The sequence below is a fragment of the Cololabis saira genome, chromosome 1 (genome assembly GCF_033807715.1).
Source record: "Cololabis saira isolate AMF1-May2022 chromosome 1, fColSai1.1, whole genome shotgun sequence".
Lineage (NCBI taxonomy): Eukaryota > Metazoa > Chordata > Actinopteri > Beloniformes > Belonidae > Cololabis > Cololabis saira.
In genome coordinates, this window is record NC_084587.1 from 51,461,975 (window position 1) to 51,483,858 (window position 21,884).

The window sequence follows — 21,884 nt, forward strand, 5'->3', positions numbered from 1 at the left end:
TTACTCCCTTTCCTACTTCCTTCCTTCTTTTCTCCTTTCTTCCTTACTTCCTTCTTTCCTTCATTCCTTGTTTTCTCCCTTCACCCTCCCTTGACCCAAAAACAGCACAAGGGTTAAGTAGGTTCTACACCGATGCCATGGCAACCACGCCCTTCAGTGTACACTTTCTGATATTCCTGTGAGACATCAGTAATTTATTAAGAACTGCCTCAGAAACATTCCACCAATCCTTCCGGGGGGCAAAGCACAACCAAAACTTTAATCTGCTTTCTTCCCTTCACTACATGGTGGCGCTATGAGCATGAGTAGCTGCAGTATGAGCAGATACATGTAGATCTGTGCAGAGTGGAGCAGATACAGGTAGATATGTGCAGTATGAGCAGATACAGGTAGATCTGTGCAGAGAGGAGCAGATACAGGTAGATCTGTGCAGAGAGGAGCAGATACAGGTAGATCTGTGCAGCAGGTACAGGTAGATCTGTGCAGAGAGGAGCAGATACAGGTAGATCTGTGCAGAGAGGAGCAGATACAGGTAGATCTGTGCAGAGAGGAGCAGATACAGGTAGATCTGTGCAGAGTGGAGCAGATACAGGTAGATCTGTGCAGAGAGGAGCAGGTACAGGTAGATCTGTGCAGTATGAGCAGATACAGGTAGATCTGTGCAGAGTGGAGCAGGTACAGGTAGATCTGTGCAGTATGAGCAGATACAGGTAGATCTGTGCAGTATGAGCAGATACAGGTAGATCTGTGCAGAGAGGAGCAGATACAGGTAGATCTGTGCAGAGAGGATCAGATACAGGTAGATCTGTGCAGAGTGGAGCAGATACAGGTAGATCTGTGCAGAGAGGAGCAGGTACAGGTAGATCTGTGCAGTATGAGCAGATACAGGTAGATCTGTGCAGTATGAGCAGATACAGGTAGATCTGTGCAGTATGAGCAGGTACAGGTAGATCTGTGCAGAGTGGAGCAGGTACAGGTAGATCTGTGCAGTATGAGCAGGTACAGGTAGATCTGTGCAGAGAGGAGCAGGTACAGGTAGATATGTGCAGTATGAGCAGATACAGGTAGATCTGTGCAGAGTGGAGCAGATACAGGTAGATCTGGGCAGAGCGGAGCAGATACAGGTAGATCTGTGCAGAGTGGAGCAGATACAGGTAGATCTGTGCAGTATGAGCAGATACAGGTAGATCTGTGCAGTATGAGCAGATACAGGTAGATCTGTGCAGAGTGGAGCAGATACAGGTAGATCTGTGCAGTATGAGCAGATACAGGTAGATCTGTGCAGAGTGGAGCAGATACAGGTAGATCTGTGCAGAGCGGAGCAGATACAGGTAGATCTGTGCAGTATGAGCAGATACAGGTAAATATGTGCAGAGTGGAGCAGATACAGGTAGATCTGTGCAGAGTGGAGCAGATACAGGTAGATCTGTGCAGAGTGGAGCAGATACAGGTAGATCTGTGCAGAGCGGAGCAGATACAGGTAGATCTGTGCAGAGCGGAGCAGATACAGGTAGATCTGTGCAGAGCGGAGCAGATACAGGTAGATCTGTGCAGAGTGGAGCAGATACAGGTAGATCTGTGCAGAGCGGAGCAGGTACAGGTAGATCTGTGCAGTATGAGCAGGTACAGGTAGATCTGTGCAGTATGAGCAGGTACAGGTAGATCTGTGCAGTATGAGCAGATACAGGTAGATCTGTGCAGAGCGGAGCAGGTACAGGTAGATCTGTGCAGTATGAGCAGGTACAGGTAGATCTGTGCAGAGCGGAGCAGATACAGGTAGATCTGTGTAGAGTGGAGCAGGTACAGGTAGATCTGTGCAGAGTGGAGCAGATACAGGTAGATCTGTGCAGAGCGGAGCAGATACAGGTAGATCTGTGCAGTATGAGCAGATACAGGTAGATCTGTGCAGAGCGGAGCAGATACAGGTAGATCTGTGCAGTATGAGCAGATACAGGTAGATCTGTGCAGAGCGGAGCAGATACAGGTAGATCTGTGCAGAGTGGAGCAGATACAGGTAGATCTGTGCAGAGAGGAGCAGATACAGGTAGATCTGTGCAGTATGAGCAGGTACAGGTAGATCTGTGCAGTATGAGCAGATACAGGTAGATCTGTGCAGAGAGGAGCAGATACAGGTAGATCTGTGCAGAGCGAAGCAGATACAGGTAGATCTGTGCAGTATGAGCAGATACAGGTAGATCTGTGCAGTATGAGCAGATACAGGTAGATCTGTGCAGAGTGAAGCAGATACAGGTAGATCTGTGCAGTATGAGCAGATACAGGTAGATCTGTGCAGAGTGGAGCAGATACAGGTAGATCTGTGCAGTATGAGCAGATACAGGTAGATCTGTGCAGTATGAGCAGATACAGGTAGATCTGTGCAGAGCGGAGCAGATACAGGTAGATCTGTTATGAGCAGATACAGGTAGATCTGTTATGAGCAGATACAGGTAGATCTGTTATGAGCAGAGTGGAGCAGATACAGGTAGATCTGTGCAGAGTGGAGCAGATACAGGTAGATCTGTTATGAGCAGAGTGGAGCAGGTACAGGTAGATCTGTGTAGAGTGGAGCAGATACAGGTAGATCTGTGTAGAGTGGAGCAGATACAGGTAGATCTGTGCAGTATGAGCAGGTACAGGTAGATCTGTGCAGAGTGGAGCAGATACAGGTAGATCTGTGCAGTATGAGCAGGTACAGGTAGATCTGTGCAGAGTGGAGCAGATACAGGTAGATCTGTGCAGTATGAGCAGGTACAGGTAGATCTGTGCAGTATGAGCAGGTACAGGTAGATCTGTGCAGTATGAGCAGGTACAGGTAGATCTGTGCAGTATGAGCAGGTACAGGTAGATCTGTGCAGAGTGGAGCAGGTACAGGTAGATCTGTTATGAGCAGAGTGGAGCAGGTACAGGTAGATCTGTGCAGAGCGGGACTCTTTTCATACACAGGAAATCTGAGCTCTCCCAGACAATGCATGCCACAGATCTGATCCTTTTTTGTTATTATTTCATTTATGTAAAGTATGTGACATTTAATAGTTGAAAACCGATCAACATAATATTCTTTTTCCATACATATGTTTATATGACACACAAAAACAAAATAGAATACAAATCAATCACCACCCCCTCCCTCCCTCCCTCCCTTCTCCCCTCGGACAAACCAAATTACATAATGCATAATTATTTTGTATAACATTTGCCTTGTGTCAATATACATACGCAGACATAGTACCTATATATTTACGCAAATATACCACATATAAATACACGTCAATACACCAAGCCGAAGAGGAGCACCTTATAAGGTCAAGTACAGTTTTAAAACATGTTTTGGAGCACCTCTGCGAATTGAGACCATGTATTAATGTTCTTCTCTCTTGCACCGTCGAGAGTTCCATATACACAATATCTAAGAAAGTGAGAGCCCATTGTTATTAAAGTATGAGGAGTTTTCCATCTCATAGCCACAATTTTCTTTGCTGCTGTTAATCCCGCAAGAAAGATGTGTTCTTGTGTGCATTTCAAATGCAACTGGGATATATCATTTAATAAAAATATGATAAAGGATATTTGAGTTTTCTTAAAGGAGCTTGAGGCTCCTTTTAAGAAATGAGACTCTCTAGCGCCACCCTTCGCCACGACGGCCGTCGGGGGTACTGCAGCCAACAGTGAAGCCGGCACAGGAGAACGGGGAGAACGCACATGCAGCGTCATGTGACGACACATCCACAGGACAGCGCGGGAAATTCGGGCCCGAATTGCAGCACATTTTGCAGCACACAGCCTGTTCAAGGCAACGGAGAGATACACTAGAGGGCTCATTCTTTTTGGTTTGGAACGCTTCATCTGACATTATTAGTAGAAAACTTAAAACGTATACGAATTTTTTTCATAAATCCTGCCTCAAGCTCCTTTAAGCTGTAAGTCATGATCAGCAATATTAAAATAATAAAAGGCTTGCAATATTTCAGTTGATTTGTAATGAATCCAGAATGTATGACATTTTTGTTTTTGTAATTGCATTACAGAAAATCACAATATTCTAATTTTCTGAGACAGTCCTGTATCTGCCCCTGCTTCTCTCCACTGCTTGTAAACAGCAAATCCTTGTATAAATGGTTTAAAATTCAACAATTCACTGAAAAAAAAAATCATGATCCATGCCAACATCGAATTCAAATCAAATCAAACATTTATATAGTGTGGCCGACACAATTACGGACCTGGACCTCGCACCCAGCAGGCTTTTCTGCTATAAGGGAGTGCTTTATGGAATTTGATTGTTAAAAAACAGGAAAAGTACAAACACAAAGAATCACATGACCACAGTTTTGTGACTTTTGTGAAAATGCAATGAAAGAAATACAAAGGCTATTAAGAAAAAAAGAAAAATGGACCAGATGTACACATTTGCCAGTAACTGGCTTTATATTGACATGTTTTATCACATTAAGTAAGCTCTCTTTTTCTCTCTCCATGTTCATAAACAGCAAGAAAAGGAGCGGCACCAGAACTGTCTGCTAGGGAATTAAAAGTTGTTATCAATAAGAAACTGTGTTTATTTAATTTAACAGAGGTTTATTGTGACCATTTTAAGTAAATGACATCACATTCACCCATCGAGTGGTGTAAACCCTGGACAGGTCATCACATTTACACGTTATTTGGACATTTAAAACACACGCTAAAAAATATAGTTTAGTTTCAAGACATAATTTACATAAAACAGCATGCAATAAAAAGAACATTATTGGCCCAATAAACATCAAACTAATCATCAACAACAGAAAGCATTGCTTATTTTCTTACATCATGACAATATCAAAATGTAAAAAGATTTGTGAGATTGTGTTGTATAGAAAAATTACCATTTGGAAAAAATCTGAATCCACACTTAGTAAAACTACTTACAAATAAATGCATTAAATAAAACTCTTTTCAGAGGGTATACAAGTTAAATGTGAAGCGTACTGATCGAGTAAGAAAGATTAATAAGATTTACATTTTTAGATTTCTCATTGGAGGACAGAACATTTATCAACTGTTCATATGGGGGTGGGGGGGCGGTAGAAATGGTGGAATAGCATTAAAAACTAAGCTGATCAGAAGCATCGTCTATTGTATCAAGCTGGTTTTACCTGAGCCAATAAACACGGCCCCTCCCGGATTATTGAACACTTGTGCCCTCCTGAGGACGTCCAGGGAACATCTGCCCTCCTGAGGAGGTCCAGGGAACATCTGCCCTCCTGAGGACGTCCAGGGAACATCTGCCCTCCTGAGGACGTCCAGGGAACATCTGCCCTCCTGAGGACGTCCAGGGAACATCCAGGGAACATCTGCCATTCATGCTTGTTATCTCCCGTCCCCCACTTCTCCAATCTCAGAGTCAACATCAGTAAATGTATAACTGGGGTGAGTCCAGTGGCCCAGACGGCTACGGGGTGGACCAGTGGCCTAGACGGCTACGGGAGGGACCAGCGCGGTAGCCGCCACGGCTGCAGCCGGAGGGGCTTCCTTGCCCTTGTAGCCCAGGGACAGGATGTGTTTCTGCAGGTGAGTGATCCACTGCTCCTGGACCGACAGCGGCCCGTGGAACACTTCCTCACAGAACCTGAGCAGAAAAACACACACGGGGGGGACAGTCTGAGAAATGGATGCAGCAACTTCTTAATTATCTCATTTGATAAAAAGGTGTTAAAACAAATAACTCCCAGCAACATCAACAACAGAAAAATCTCACACAGAACACACATATTTCCCATCATGAAAACAAACAGCCAGATTGAAGTTGCGTCGCACTGGCCGGAGAGCACGGGTCAGCCACCACTCTTGAGACGGATTGTTACCGCCTTTGGGTTTTCGTTATGAAAACATGTCAGTCAGTGCGTTTACATGGGGAGTTTAATTCCTCTTTTATTCAGAATTCAAATTAAAGGAGCCGTCTGTAAGAAATGTCCAAAACTGGTACTGCAGTCACTTTCAAAATATTGTTGAGCGGCGTGTACCCTCCCCCTCCTCCCCCGACCAGAGGTTGCCAGGTAGGCTGCAGAATGCAGCAGGAACATAGGCTGCCATGGCTGCGATAATTAGAGCCGAGCTGGCAACCCGGATGCAGAAACAATACTGACTTGGTGATTGGGAGATAAGTGGAGGGTGGAGCTTCAGAAACAATACTGACTTGGTGATTGGGAGATAGGTGGAGGGTGGAGCTTCAGAAACAATACTGACTTGGTGATTGGGAGATAAGTGGAGGGTGGAGCTTCAGAAACAATACTGACTTGGTGATTGGGAGATAGGTGGAGGGTGGAGCTTCAGAAACAATACTGACTTGGTGATTGGGAGATAGGTGGAGGGTGGAGCTTCAGGCCAAAACAAAAAATGACAACATAAACATCAGTTGAGGGCTGCAACTCCTCTTTTTAAACTGGAATATCCTGGCTTGAGTGCTGTTGTCAGTGACATAAGTATTTGAAATGAACATGATTTTTAAATGTCTGTTGACATATCGGGGTCATTTTATGATTCGTTTTATTATTGCTCTTACATACAGCTTCTTTAAATCCGATTTAAAATGAGTAAAAATGACCATGTAAACACCTAATTCTGAATGAAAATGGCCATTCTGAATTAAACTTAATTCCGAAGTAAGTGCTGGTTTATTCTGATTTTAAATCCGAATAGAATAATTCCCCAATCATGTAAACACTCTTTAAATTAATTCTGGTCTTTCTTTCTGCTCGTTCCCTCGCCCGTCTGTCTCCATGACGCTTATATTCCACGCTGGGCTGGTTTTTGAAACAAAGTTTCAAGATGCAGCACGCAGTAAACGCTGGTCAAGAGCAGAGACCATTTATTTAATAAATAGCTTGGAGGACCTGGAAATAATTAAAAGAACAGAAGGCAAGAAACATCAAAATTGTGAGCTTTTCAAAGTTGTAGCGGCTAAGTTAGTTTTTCTTCCGGTAGTTTAACTTCCGGTCCCCCCCCCTATCCAATCAGAACCTTCCCAACCCCCAGACCTGGAGAGGAATTGGAGAAAGACCATCAAACGTGTTTTCCATGTAAACCTCAATTCAGAATTACTATTTCCATGTAAACTCAAAGGAAAAAAGTTTAATTCTGGAATGATTTAATTCGGAATAATTAATTCAGAATTAAAAAACATCATGTAACCGTGGCCAATGTCCATTGATAATCCAAAACTATATTCATCCCCTTGGACCCATTTGTTTGACATTGAATCCGCTTAAAAAAAGCAAGTGCATAATCACAGACAAGATATTCCCCGTTTTCAAGGCTGGGAATGTAGCGGTCCAACATTCCTTTGGCAGAACGCCTCAACATCAGAACATGATGGTTCCCTGGTCCTTTGGAAGGATGCACACATGCTAGATATTCAGAGTTTAAATATGTGCTATTTTATAAAGCATATGAAGACCATCAAGAATTGTTGTGGCTCCACATTTAACATGTTTCATAGCTGTACACCAGTGACAAATACAGAAGGTGTGTGCACTGCAGGAAGCTTCTTTCTCCTCCAGGACTCATTGTAGAGCCTGAACGTAACCAAATTATACTGCTTTTTAAAAAAACAACCAGCTAGTTACACAGTAATTGATGGTTATATAAGTTTAGAATTATTTTATTAAGATTCTGCGCTTTCATTAAACATACAAAACAATTGTTAATACAATAACCTACATAAATGTCAGTAACAGCACATGTACATAGGTGATGGATGGATGGATGGATGGATGGATGGATGGATGGATGGGGTGTAACGATACACTAATCTCACGATACGGTACGATAAACGATACTGAGGTCACGGTAACGATACGATATTATAGCAGTATTTTTTTAACAACCTTGAATGAGGAACATATGACTGGAAAAAACTGTCTTTTATTTGAAAGACACAAAATACAAAACAATGCTGTGTGTTTGCCCTATTGTTACAGTTTGTAATGATTTATAACTGTTTAAGTTTTAAAGAGAAAGCCAGACCAACCATTTTACACAAACTGAAAAGTAAATGTCAGGTTTGCATTATGCATCTTTAGTTTCATACAAGTAAAAATATTTAGCCACAAACTGAATAGTTTCTCTCATGTATGAATTGACTTTTTTCTTTTCCAGAAATTTTACTTATAAATTAAATAAATAAAGTAAATAAATACATACAATTTTACATCATAAAACAGATTGATTCATGCTCACCTATTAAGTGTAAGAGGAGATTTATTTTTGTTAAGAAGGTTATTTTGGTAATTCAGGGTTCATTATTTTATAAATCTATTCTTTATATTGTGATGTAAATCAGGGACTATAATGACACTAGTCAGTTTATCTGTAGTGATTAGTCTGTTTTAGATTGGGCGGAGTGATACAGCACTAGGTGTTGTGTTGATGTTCTAAAATCCTACACTGTTGAGGGACATTAAAGTACACTGGAACTCAGCAGAAGTTTCCCCGTGTTTATCCTACTCACCACCCCAAAAAGGTTTAATTTAATAAGGTAAGGCTTAACTCTACACCAGCCTTACATCAGTAAAAGTTCAGAGCTCAAAACCCCCAAGAGTCCCGTGATCGGGACCAAAACGGGACTAGTTTCTTCTGAGCGGAGGAAGATTTTGGTCCGCGGGTCGAGGCGCGGTCGTTACTAGTCAACACAATATATTCATATTAATAACCCAATATCGCGATACACTTTGTCACCTCCACGACACGTATTGTGACGTTTTTGTATCGCAAAATTTCATGGCAGGATATATTGTTCCACCCCTGCAAGTGAAACTGCTACTACAAAACTGCTGCGCCAGGTGAATCCTGGCTATTCCAGGCCAGTTAGAGCAGTCCCAGCAGAGAGGCCCCACAGAGCGCTGCAGGGGCCCCAGAAGACACTCAGTACGTTTGGGAACACAGCAATTAACACACAGGAAGTCAACTCGGAGACGAGAACGGCACATTGGCTTGGAACAGAGAATCTGGTCAATTTTCAAAATAAAAGCATCCCGAGCAGCCCCATGCACATTTATGTTAACCAGTAAAGGCCGTGGGTATACTGGATCTAGAGGGTTTTAGCAGAGATATGGAACACATACAGGGAGAGGTTCAGTTCAGATTTGGAAAAAAATGCTGAAGTATTAAGACAATTGTATTTGTTGTTCAGTTTTAAATGCTTATGGTTTCTACAGAGGGAATGGGCATGACGTCACAGATGCAACTTCACAGCGGGTTACGCTCACTGAGTGACAGAAAGACTGAGTGTCAGAAAGACTGAGTGGCAGAAAGACTGAGAGTCAGCGTAAACTTTCAGTTTGAGCAACTAGAAAACATCTAAAATGGGAAAGAGCTGTTGTGCGATCGACTGTACTCATAGATTTAGCAAGAAATCTGAGTTATCGTTTTACAGACTGCTGAAAAATAAGCTTAAGAGAGACAAATGGATCGCTGCAATTCACAGAAACAACTGGATTCCAGACACCGAAACGTGGATTTGTGGTTCCCATTTTGTATCAGGTAATGTTGGATTTTTGGGTAGCTAACGTTAAACGGTCAAATCATGAAGTTCGGTGTCCTCATTACTTTAATTTCTACAACAAATCCTGCCTTGAAGTCGGACAAAGCGTCAAGACTTTTGTAAGCTTTCAAGCTTTGCTTGGTGTATTTCCCCGGCGTAGAAATTAAGTACATATAAATATCAGGAAACTGGATTGGTGGTCAAATATTAATGTCCATGGACCACTGGTTCTTGGTAACTGTACCAAATATTAATGTCCATGGACCACTGGTTCTTGGTAACTGTACCAAATATTAATGTCCATGGACCACTGGTTCTTGGGGTAACTGTACGGGTCACTGTCAAGTCCAACTGCCTTTAATTTAAGCTGATAATCAGCTGTTATTCCGTCTTCTCCACTAGTTGCAGATGTTTTTACCGCTCATACCCCTTTTACACCAAGCTGGTTCCAGGGCTGGTTCTGGGCTAGAGCCAGACTTAGCACCGACGGGCGGCGTACACCGTACCTTACGCCGTAGGCTCTGCGTCGATTTAACGCAGAACCATAAATCAGCTCCGGAGCCGGCAGTCAGCCAGAAATTCTGAAATTTTCAGAGCAAATTTCTTAACAGGCGTTATTTGGATAAACTGTATCCACACTTAACTCTTAAAGGTTACTTTACCTGAAAAAATATTAAAACTTAATAAAGTGCCATATTAACAGCGCTACAGCTGAAATTAAAACAGCTTTTGGCTCTCTGCTTCCTGATCAGGGTGGGGATGAAAACGAGGGGGAGTGGTGGTGACGTATACAGTAACGTGATGACGTGGCTCTCTGGCCAGCTGCTGGCCAGCACCAGCTTGTGTAAAAGCAAACGGTTCTTACTTAGAAGCAACCGCGAACCGGCTCTAGCACCAGCCCTGGAACCAGCTTGGTGTAAAAGGGGTACCAGTGAGAGTAAGGGGGGGTCCAGTGGGGAAGTGACATCAATGCAAACCCTGTATTGGTACCAAACAGAAACGGTGACTGTTGACGTACCTGCATTTGAGGGAATAGATTTTACCCACCAGTTTAACCAGTGGAGTTAGCGGGGGCTTCGGCAGCAGGGCGGGGATGCTGCCGGACCGTGAGGGCTGGTGGGAGACGGCGTCCCGACCTCCCTCTCCTGAAGACACTCCATGTTTGGGTGGATGAATCCCTGTAATTAGCCCCAAGATTATTACAGAAGCATATGGAAAATGTAGCCTTTTTTCTCTTCTTTTGAATGAATCTTTTATTTCGGCTTTTACACACATTTTTACAAAACAAGATGAAAAGGTAAAATAAACATTTCTTTAGCCGTAAAGGTGTAGCTGAAGCCGTAGCTTATGTGCCTACCCTTTTTATCTTATGATCAGCCTAAATATGAGACATTAGCATTACTCCGTGGAAACAAACAATGCATAAAGAAGACAAAAATAAGTAAGACAAAATATCAAATTGATACATTCTAGAATGTTTTTGATAATATACTTTATAATTATATTTTTTTATATTTATTTACAGTATTTTCTTTAAACATTTCCTTAAACTTGAAGATAGAACTACACATTTTTAGGTTGTTATCACAACTATTCCAAATTTCTCTAGCCTTAATTGATGTACATCTCTTTTTAATATTAGTTCTTGCTGTCGTCGTCTCAAACATGAGTTTCCTCAGGTCAGAGCGGGTTTCTTTTATTTGGAACAGGTCCTGAATGCAGTTTGGAAGCAGTTTCTGCTGCTTTAAAGGCTTTAAAGGCAAATAAAACAGTTTTCTGCTCTGCTATATCATGGAATTTTAGAGTATTATATTTGATAGAGATTATTTGTTGGTTTATAATAGTCGGATCTATGAATTATCCTTAACGCTCTTTTCAGTAATAGGAAAATAGGGTTTGTATTTGTTTTATAGGTGTTACCCCATATCTCCACACAATAAGTCATGTATGGGACAATGAGTGAGTTATACATCAAAAACTCTGCTCTTTGACAGAAAAAATAATTTGTTTTATAATATTATATTGCAAGGGTTTAGACATTTTTGATTTTACACTATTTATATGTGATTTCCAGCTAAGTTTATCATCAATTATTACCCCCAGGAACTTATTTTCATATAGTCTTTCTATTTCCATACCACTAATTTTAATTATTTGATTTCTTTTTTTCTAGTGCCAAAAATTATGAACTTAGAAATAGTTTTTCATAGTACATCCAGTTATGTTCCAGTCCCTGCCATCTCTCACCCCTGGCGGTTCTCACGCTGATGCTGCCGTGGTCCTTCCTGCTCACTTTCTGCTCGTGTTGCATCAGGACTGACTTGGGGTTGCTGGCGGGGACAGAGTCTGTGGACACAGATGGTGGTGCAGCACTTCTCTGAGACTGAAGGAAATTACAGAGAATTATGAAGATGTGCAAGTCAGAAAACTCATAGTCCACTTAGAGGGAAATTTAGACCATTTAGACCCCACCTTCTTGACATAAAGGTCTCCAAAACGATAACGTCTGGTTATTTCTGTCACTTTGCCCGGGTCTTTCCGGATCAGCTCACTGAGGAGCTCGATGGGGGAAGTGGCTCCGTCTGCCTTCCACTCGAAGATGCCCAGCTGCCGCAGGTGCGCCCGCGCATGACTGGCCAGCGCCTTACGGTTCTCAAAGTCGAATCCACAAACCTCACAGGTGGCGTCTGACACAAGCAATGACAGAGACGTCGTGGATTAGCACTTTAGAACATTTGTGAAGCCGTGTTTGTCTACTCTTATCATCATACTACGGTGGCCGAGGCCCGCCATTGCTGAAAATAAAAGTAACGCTGCAAACAGAAACAAACGCCGCTGCAAATTAAAGAAACGCTGCAAATAAAATAAACGCTTTGCAAATAAAATAAACGCTGCAAATAAAAAAAAAAAACACGACGCAAATAAAACAGCCACAATGGAAGTGAATTACCGGGTATGGCTGGGCGATATATCAAGATATTAATATATATCGATATATTTTCAAATGCGATATGGTACGAAACAATATCGTTTATATCGATTTTTTTTTTTTTTTATGATATAGCTTATTTTGTGACAAATTGACTTGAATGTTTTATTTGAGATTTGCACAACTGTCAACCTCAGTGGAAAAGTCTGCCTGTTACTGTCTACATTGTATTAATTGCAGTGTATTTTAATTTAATTGTTATGCAGGAAAAGGATATTTGTTTTATTTTATTCAAGAAGCATTTTTATTCTATATATGCAGGCAGTTTATTTTTATTTCATTTGTTTTATACATTTTGATATTGTGCAGACCTCTGTTAATAAAGGAACCTGTGTGACATTTGGCACGAGGCTTTGTATTAAAACTGACTGTTTTTTTAAGGGTTTGCCTCAGAAAAAAAATGAAGCTAACAGAGATGCTATGCTATAATGCTTTGGGGGAAACCCCAATTATGGCACAGAAAAAATATCGATATATATCGAGTATCGCCATTTAGCTAGAAAATATGGAGATATGACTTTTGGTCCATATCGCCCAGCCCTATTACCGGGGACTATTTTTGCTGATGCACCGGTGTTTTTTACGTGAGAGGAGAAGAAGACGACGAAGACGACGTAAGTGAAAAGGAAGAAATAAGAAGAGCGAGGAATAAGAAGAACAAAGAACGAGAAAATAAGTGAAAAGGTTAGTGTTAGTGTTACTTGTAACACTCTCACATAAAAACACCGGTGCATCGGCAAAAATAGTCCCCGGTAATTCACTTCCGTTGTGGCTTTTTTATTTGCATTGTTTTTTTATTTTATTTGCAGCGGGGTTTCTTTATATTTGCAGCGTTTCTTTTATTTGCAGCAATGGCGGGTCTCGGCCACCGTATCATAAGAAATAAAATAAATAAGAAATAAAGAAATAAAAATACCTCATGCCTCACGGTAAAAAGGAAAAAAAAAAAAAAAAAAAAAGAGAAAAAACCCCCTTTCAAAATATGTTTTTATGTCCATGTTCATAGCAGCAGTGTGGCTCTTGAGAGACCAGCATGACGTCTAGGGCTGAAACGATTCCTACAATAATTCGAGTAATTCAATTACAAAAAATGATGGAGGAATCTTCTCTGCCTCGAGGAATTGTTTAATTTTGCAGCTCAAAGCATCGTGTTTCTCCGGCTACGTTTAATGCGGCTCAACGCGCTGACGCCACACACGTAAAGGAAGGAGAAAGAGGAGGATATGTTTGGTTTTAACTAAAAGAAAAGGCAGAACATGTGAAAAGTGTGGGTCATTTCCAGCTGGACAGCAAGGCAACACTGTTGCTGTTTCACTGTGAGACAGAGCTGATACAACAGTCCGTCCTCAACGCTGCAGCTTCTCCACCAACACCCTGTTACTCCCAGAGGGAGGACCGGCACCCAGACACGGGAACACTAAGTTAATGTAGCACTAATTAATGAGATTAACGTTACGGTACCTTGATAACATAACGTTACCCTGTGGAGGGATAGGTTTCTGTTAATTATGACGACTGTCGATGCATTTAATCTGTAAAAACACAGAGCTGCAGAGTGATGAGGGTGAAAAATAAAAACATAATAAAGCTAACTGGGTCGTTGTCAGTTTTATCTATGTAGTCATTGATGGATAAAACATCCAGTAGCGCTGGAGCCTAATGTGCTCCAATACAGCAGAATCAGAATTTTATTTTGAACATCTCATCAAGACTTTAACTTAAAACTTAACTAGAACTTAAAATTTCCTCGACACAAATGAAAGTTCAATTGAAACACGTGGGAAAAACACCTTTTAAGTGATGTGTTATCAGGTGTAATGGCATTTTTAGGTTAGAAATAAGAACATTTCTTGGTAAGATCCTTAGTTTTTGAGTGAAGGCAGTGAATTTGTTCAACTGGTGTAAGTTTAGGGTTTTTAAATGCACAGCCATGAACCTACTGGATTATATCATTTAGTCTTAGTAATGTCAATTAACATCTAACATCTTATGTATATTTATAATTGCTCTTTAACCAAACAAAAATATGTTTTATCCGATTACTCGATGGAATTTTCAGTAGAATACTTGATTACTAAGATATTGGATAGCTGCAGCCCTAGTTGTGTCCAGTGTTTGTGGGTAAAAACAGGGGAAACTCAGCCATTGATTCCCCACCATAATTGTTCATACAGGAATCAGAAAGAAAAAAACACATCCCCTTTAAAACAGAGAAGTCTATACACTTTTATTATTAAATTATTATTTAATTCTTGAATGTGATGAGTTCTTTACAGATTTTGATGTTTGCTGTTATTTTCTGGGGGCACTGACTCATTGTAGAAGTTCACTGCTGTTCGTAATATAATACAGGACTGTCTCAGAAAATTAGAATATTGTGATAAAGTCCTTTATTTTCTGTAATGCAAAAATGTCATACATTCTGGATTCATTACAAATCAACTGAAATATTGCAAGCCTTTTATTATTTTAATATTGCTGATCATGATTTACAGCTTAAGAAAACTCAAATATCCTATCTCAAAAAATTAGAATATTCTGGGAATCTTAATCTTAAACTGTAAACCATGATCAGCAATATTAAAATAATAAAAGGCTTGCAATATTTCAGTTGATTTGTAATGAATCCAGAATGTATGACATTTTTGTTTTTTTTAAATTGCATTACAGAAAATAAAGAACTTTATCACAATATTCTAATTTTCTGACACAGTCCTGTATATTCCTTCACTGCAGCGTAAAAGATTTTGCAGCATTTTAAGTTTTCACTTGTGCTCTAGAAATAAAAAAATAATACAAAAGATGACTTAACATACCTACATGAGAGAGTCCAGTCTTGACAGACGGGGATTTTTCTTTCATTGAATAATCAACAGGTGAAGTGCAGGAGTTGGAAGAAGCTTCCCCGGATGGGAAGCTGTCCCGGGACCGTTTGGACCCTTGAGAGGTCCACGGGGTTTTGGCGGGTGCTGAAGATCCGCCGTGTGCCGACTCTTTCCTTTCTTCACCGTGCAGCATGACCTCTTTGAGAAGATCGATCGGAGATGTTCTGATGGACCAGGTGAGGCCGAGCTGCCGGAGATGGGCGCGGGCGTGGCAGGACAGGGCTTTACGGGTCTCAAACAGCTGGCCGCAGAAGTCACACAGAACCGTCGGGGGAGACTGGGTCTCTGTGGGGAACACGGGGAGCTGATGATGCTCACGCACCAACCAAGCAATGAATAAGCACAACATTTTATACCAAAACTTAAAGCAGCACAATGTGACTTTCAGCTTTTGTTGAGTTTGGCGGCTCCTTTGGACAAAAGCGGCAGTGCTTTACCAGAAAGAACTACATTTCCCATGAGCACCAGCGCGTGCTGTCGGAAAACTCCTGTCCCGTCACTGCATTTGTTTTGAGAGTGAGTGAACGGGACGGACTTTCAAAACTACTTTTCTGTTTTCAGCAGTCGTTTGCAGGATGGATAGTGAAGAGGTAATGTATCTATTTTTGGATAAACAATATAATATGACGATGTTGAAAATCACTAAGTTCAACTTGGTTTTATTAGTGAAGTCTCCCCCGCCCCCCCCGTCCTGTTTCAGTAGATAATGCGCCCCAAACTACAAACGTTTTTTAGAGGGACTTCGTCATAAATTAGTAGTCCAACATACTTACTGACAAAATAAAAAAATACTTTATAACCTGTGAATAACTGAATATTTTGCAGATCAGCCCTGCACAATTTTACAGTTCTCAGGAAAAATACTAGAACCCAAGACGAAACCCGTGTATGTGAAAACATTCTAACTTTGATTCTTATTGAACATAGAACTCTACATTTACATTTGTATCATAACAATTCTGTCTCTCTTGTCGGACATCCCTCCTCGTCTTTCATCTCACGCCCGCGAGTGAACGCCTGGACAATGTTTATTCTTGTCCGGGCATTTAGCTTGTTACTCTGCCGCTTTCTTTTTTTCACCTCCTCTGATAAAACTTTTATTTTCTTGGGTTTTTCCGCTGCTTCGGCCATGATACCAGCTTCTGCTGAACTCTCGCTCCACGCCCGCCCAGCTTTGGTCTGGACTACGAATGGGGAAGGAGGGGGAAGTGACGTATGCCGTAAAGCAGTCAAAGCCGTAAAAATGTGTAGTTTCTTTAGTGTGGCAGGGTTCCTACCATGCTCCTCAAAGTTACATAGTGCCAGTGAAGGCGATACAGACCCCTCAGACTAGGCCTGTGTTGAAAAAAATCAATTTTCCAATTCTAAATCGATTCTCATATTAATTCCTAAAAATCGATTCATATATCTAAAGATCTTTTTTTTTTTTTTTGTTTTTATTTATTTATTTATGTATTTTTTTTTTTCATCATTACATTGCAACTTTTGCAAAAAAAAATTTTATCCCCAAAAAAGGAATGTTTTATTGGACACGAGAATAACTGGTGCCATGTTTTTGCCTTTAAATATTTGTTTAAAGGTATGAAAACATTAAAGTGTTAGGTTGTAATTGCATAAATTGTCTATATTTCATTACTTTATATACTGTCTTGGAGTTACATTTGCAAAAAATGATAAAAACCAAATGCTCAAAAATTAAAAACCAAAATAGATCGAAAATGGAACAAATAAAAACGGAATGTGGGAAAAAATAAAACCGATTTCATCCGTCTCTGTTTCCTCCCTGGATCTGTTTGGTAATTCTGACCCACAATGTTTCTGAAAGCAGTTCTATCAGCATTCTGGGAGTTGATTGGTCCTTACAGCATCATTAGCTGCAATACTTGCTGTTGAATCTCAATATAATACTAGTAGTAATATGTTGCATACGTACACAGTCATATAATTCATGCAACAGCTCAAAAAACTGTTTTAATAACCCTAACCCAAATCAATAGCGGAATCTAATTGAATCAAATCTTGCTAATCGATTCTGAATCTTAAGAATCGGAATTGAATCGATTCTTGACATTTTAATCGATCCCCAGCCCTAATCACAATGACTCTGGAAATATTAGATTAAGGTGGAAAAGTTACATAGTGCTGCTTTAACATGACCTCCGTGTGAACGTTACCTGAGTTTTGGGGCTTTGCTGTCGTGGGTTTCTGGATGAGTGAGTTGCCGGTGGTGCTGGGAGCCTTTGGTTGAACAGATACCTCCGTTTCTACGGGCTCAGGTTTAGGTTTTCTAAGGAGTGGGTCCACTGCGAGCCGAAAGCCTTTCTTAGCCTTTGGCGGTCGGTGTGAGGGGCTCTGGGGGGACTGGGAGCCCTTCAGCTGGTTCGGGGAGAGGGATGAGGTCCAAGGCCGGCCTGGAACCGGAGATCCAGCTGGGACTGCAGAAGAGGCCGGTCCCAGAGACCGCGCCGCGGGGGAACCGGGAGCGCTGCTTGTTTTGGGGGGCTGTACGGCTTCTAACATCCCACTGCTGACCAGCTCCTGGACAGTTTCGATGGCAGAGCTTTTCCCCACCAACTCACTCATCCCAATGTGACGCAGGTGAGAGCGCGCGTGGCTGGCCAGACCTTTTCGGTTCTCAAATTCCTCCCCACACAAAACGCAAGTACAATCCTCGGGTGTTTTATTCCGCTTGTTAGCGGGAGATGCGGATGGTGAGGAGAAATCGGAGGGACGTTTGGAAGAAGAGCCCCTCGCAGAACTGTTGGCTCTGAGCTCCTCTTGTTGCTCCGAGCTAACGGGCTTGAAGTCTTCCTCTTCCATCATCTTATACAGAAATTCAATGGGGCTTCCCTTTATATCACTATCAGGGATTCCGATCTGGCGGAGATGGGCGCGGGCGTGGCTAGACAAACCTTTCCGGGTCTCGTACCAGCAGCCGCAAAGCTGGCAAACATGAACCTCATCACTGGTATCTGAAGCTGTGACATTCAAAAAAACACAGGGCAAAAGTTGGATTAGAGACCTTTAAATAATGTTTCATCAACTGTTAGATATTAGGGGTGGAACAATATATCGTGCCACCAAGTTTCGTGATACCAAAACATAGGGGTGTAACGATACACTAATCTCACGATACGGTACGATACACGATACTGAGGTCACGATAACAATACAATACGATATTATAGCAGTATTTTTTTAACAACGTTGAATGAGGAACATATGACTGGAAAAAATTGTCTTTTATTTGAAAGACACAAAATACAAAACAATACTGTGCGTTTGCCCTATTGTTACAGTTTGTAATGCTTTATAACTGTTTAAGTTTTAAAGAGAAAGCCAGGCCAAACATTTTCCACAAACTGAACTAAAAGTAAATGTCAGGTTTGCATTATGCATCTTCAGTTTCATACAAGTACAAATATTTTACCACAAACTGAATAGTTTCTCTCATGTATGATTTGACTTTTTTCTTTTCCAGAATTAAAATTAAATAAATAAAATTAAATAAATACATACAATTTTACATCATAAAAAGATTGATTCATGCTCACCTTATAAGTGTAAGGAGATTTATTTTTGTTAAGGTTATTTTGGTAATTCAGGGTTGATTATTTTATAAATATATTCTTTATATTCTGATGTAAATCAGGGACTATAATGACACTAGTCAGTTTATCTGTAGTGATTAGTCTGTTTTAGATTGGGCGGAGTGATACGCCACAGTACGGCACTAGGTGCTGTGTTGATGTTCTAAAATCCTACACTGTTGCTAAGAAAATAATTCCAATTTCAGCCATACCTAAGGTGATGGGGGCGTCTGTGTCCGACGGCGCCCACATTGGCTTGGTAACCGTTTGATTCTCTGAAAAAGACGAGCTGCTGCCTTCAGCTGGCCTGAGGGAGGAGGGAGATGACGGGACTGAACTTCCTTGATGATCCATCTTTCGTGGAGTTTTCAAGACTCTATGGTCCGTTGGGAGAGAAGCATTCGTCTCCTCTTCCATCGCGGGGGTCTTGTCTTTCTTTACAGGTGTAGACCCAGGCAGAGAGGATTGGGATTTGAGATCTTGCAGAGAGCCGTCCCTCTCCTGGATGAGCTGGTAGAGCAGCTCTATGGGAGCTCCGCTGTTCTCCGACGCCGTGACGCCGAGCTGGCGGAGGTGGAGACGGGCATGGCTGGAGAGCCCGCGGCGGGAATCAAAGTAGATCCCACACACCTCGCATATAACTGGTCCTGGCGTCGCTGTGGCAACGGTCAGAGTGGAGATTGTTATCACACTATGGTTGGGAAGGCTTCCATCAGTGTCTTATGGCAAGAAAAACAACAATTCTGGTGGTTGTTTAGCAGTGAGGAAAAAAAGATATTGATTAAAATACTGACATATCCTTCAACACTTGACGATCAATAAACAAATATACAGGCCATTTGGAATGTTCTCTCTGGGTAGAAATAATGATGTCCTATTAAACTTTAAAATGTAAAACTCATTATATACAGGACTGTCTCAGAAAATTAGAATATTGTGATAAAGTTCTTTATTTTCTGTAATGCAAGTAAAAAAACAAAAATGTCATACATTCTGGATTCATTACAAATCAACTGAAATATTGCAAGCCTTTTATTATTTTAATATTGCTGATTATGGTTTACACTTTAAGATTAAGATTCCCAGAATATTCTAATTTTTTTGAGATAGGATATTTGAGTTTTCTTAAGCTGTAAGCCATGATCAGCAATATTAAAATAATAAAAGGCTTGCAATATTTCAGTTGATTTGTAATGAATCCAGAATGTATGCCATTTTTGCATTACAGAAAATAAAAGGACTTTATCACAATATTCTAATTTTCTGAGACAGTCCTGTAGTCCTGTGAGAAATTAAGTGTATCCTGTTCACTTTGTTAGTCTCACACTCACTTTATTAAAAAAAGAAAAGAAAAAGGATCAAGTCCATCATGACTGAATGATCACTAGTGGCATTAAATACCATAGGTAGAAGGAAAATCTTACTTATAGTCTCCAAGATTATAACATTACTCTAACTATAATTACTTTAGAGATTAAAAAAAGAAAAAGTCTGGTAAGCTACCGGTATTTCAAATGTGTCTTACCTTGTGAATCCATGTGATGATGATGTTGCGTTATTTGCTCTGAGGGCAGAGATTACAAAGTTCGTGTTGACCCTGTGCACCTGAGTGAATAAAAGAAAACCAGAACCTCAGAAGAGCCAGACGTTGATTATGAGTATTTGAACCACTACCATGTCTAGTTGCAATAATCAAGGCGTCAATTTTAAAAGGAGACTGAAGCAGCTGTGGTTCAGAAGGAAGTTATGATCGGTCCTAGGTATACATTGTGATTATGTTGCAAATTGTAAGTATATTATAAATGGAATAGTAATATGGAGTGCAACCGCTGATTTGAAAGAGCTGCAACTATTAGCTATTGTTGAAAAGCTGCAGTTGAATGGATGTTGGGATGGTTCCTATGTAAAACCTTGTGGTTTTGTTGTTGCAACTATTTTTGTTCATAAGTGGATACAGATCTGGTGATAGTAGCAAATATTGTTACTTGAGATGTTGATGTTTTTGGTTGGTTATTTAATCTTTTATTTTGTTTTTGTTTTCACTTATTATTTTAGGGATTCTGGTGAATGTTTTCACCCTTTTTAATTTGTGATTATTGTAATCTTTTGTATGTCTTTGTGTGGACCCCAGGAAGAATAGTAATGGGGATCCTTATCAAATAAACAAATAAACCAGAAGCTACTCTGCCTCAGACCTCGCCCCTCAAATATCGCGAGACTGAACCACTACCAGGAGCTGCTCTGCCTCAGACCTCAAATATCGCGAGAACGAATCTCACCATTAAAAAGGAGCTTGTTGAGAAATATCTTCAGAAATGCGGGCTACCACTTGTACATGTGCTCCCCACCACGACTCATATATATTGAAAAATAATCGTAGTTTTACTTCAACGATTCTTATTAAACAAAGTATAATAGACGGCATAAGAATGCCAGACTTTCTGGGGTATCTGATAAATTCCAGCTAAGTGAAGCTGAGTCTGCAGCCTTTGTTTAGTTTGATTCTTACTTGATCGTTTTCCAGCTAAACAGCCACATGGCACAGCTTCTACTTCTGGCATGACGGCACATTTAGCACATTTATGAACGGCAGTGCGGCTTTTTCTCGTACCTTTCAGAGATGGTTTCTGCACATCACGTTAGCTCCGCTCACACGGCCGCAGCAGCAGCAGCTCCGGGGTTTCTTCTTCGGTGGTATCGGAGTGCTGCATCACCGCCCCCTGCTGGGGAGACCAGGGAACTGGATCCAATCTGGAACGTTATGCTTAAAGCAGCACTATGTAACTTTTCCACCTTAATCTAATATTTCATCATCATCATTGTGATGCTACATCAACTTCCAACAGGTTTAATGAACCTCTGTCATGGTCTGAGGGGTCTGTATCTCCTTCACTGGCGCT

The 21,884-nt window shown here is 40.9% G+C and overlaps 1 protein-coding gene across 3 annotated transcripts; it reads right to left on the reverse strand.

Moving 5' to 3' along the window:
• Positions 1 to 4,554: 4,554 nt before the first annotated feature.
• On the reverse strand, positions 4,555 to 21,678 carry LOC133447259 (protein Wiz-like). Of its 3 annotated transcripts, none has more exons than XM_061725868.1 (9): positions 21,596 to 21,678; positions 20,510 to 20,589; positions 19,197 to 19,640; positions 17,569 to 18,372; positions 15,326 to 15,679; positions 11,993 to 12,207; positions 11,768 to 11,903; positions 10,539 to 10,698; positions 4,555 to 5,608 (listed from the first exon to the last, which is right to left on the reverse strand). In XM_061725868.1, exons 2-9 carry the CDS (start codon positions 20,520 to 20,522, stop codon positions 5,452 to 5,454), a joined length of 2,283 nt encoding a protein of 760 aa, XP_061581852.1. In that variant the 5' UTR covers positions 20,523 to 20,589; positions 21,596 to 21,678; the 3' UTR covers positions 4,555 to 5,451. The 3 variants fall into 3 exon arrangements, 2 of the variants coding, with proteins under 2 accessions (XP_061581852.1, XP_061581861.1); XM_061725877.1 differs by having other exon boundaries at positions 5,469 to 5,608; positions 10,568 to 10,698; XR_009782896.1 differs by lacking the exon at positions 4,555 to 5,608 and having other exon boundaries at positions 10,568 to 10,698; positions 11,768 to 11,866.
• Between the last annotated feature and the right edge of the window lie 206 nt (positions 21,679 to 21,884).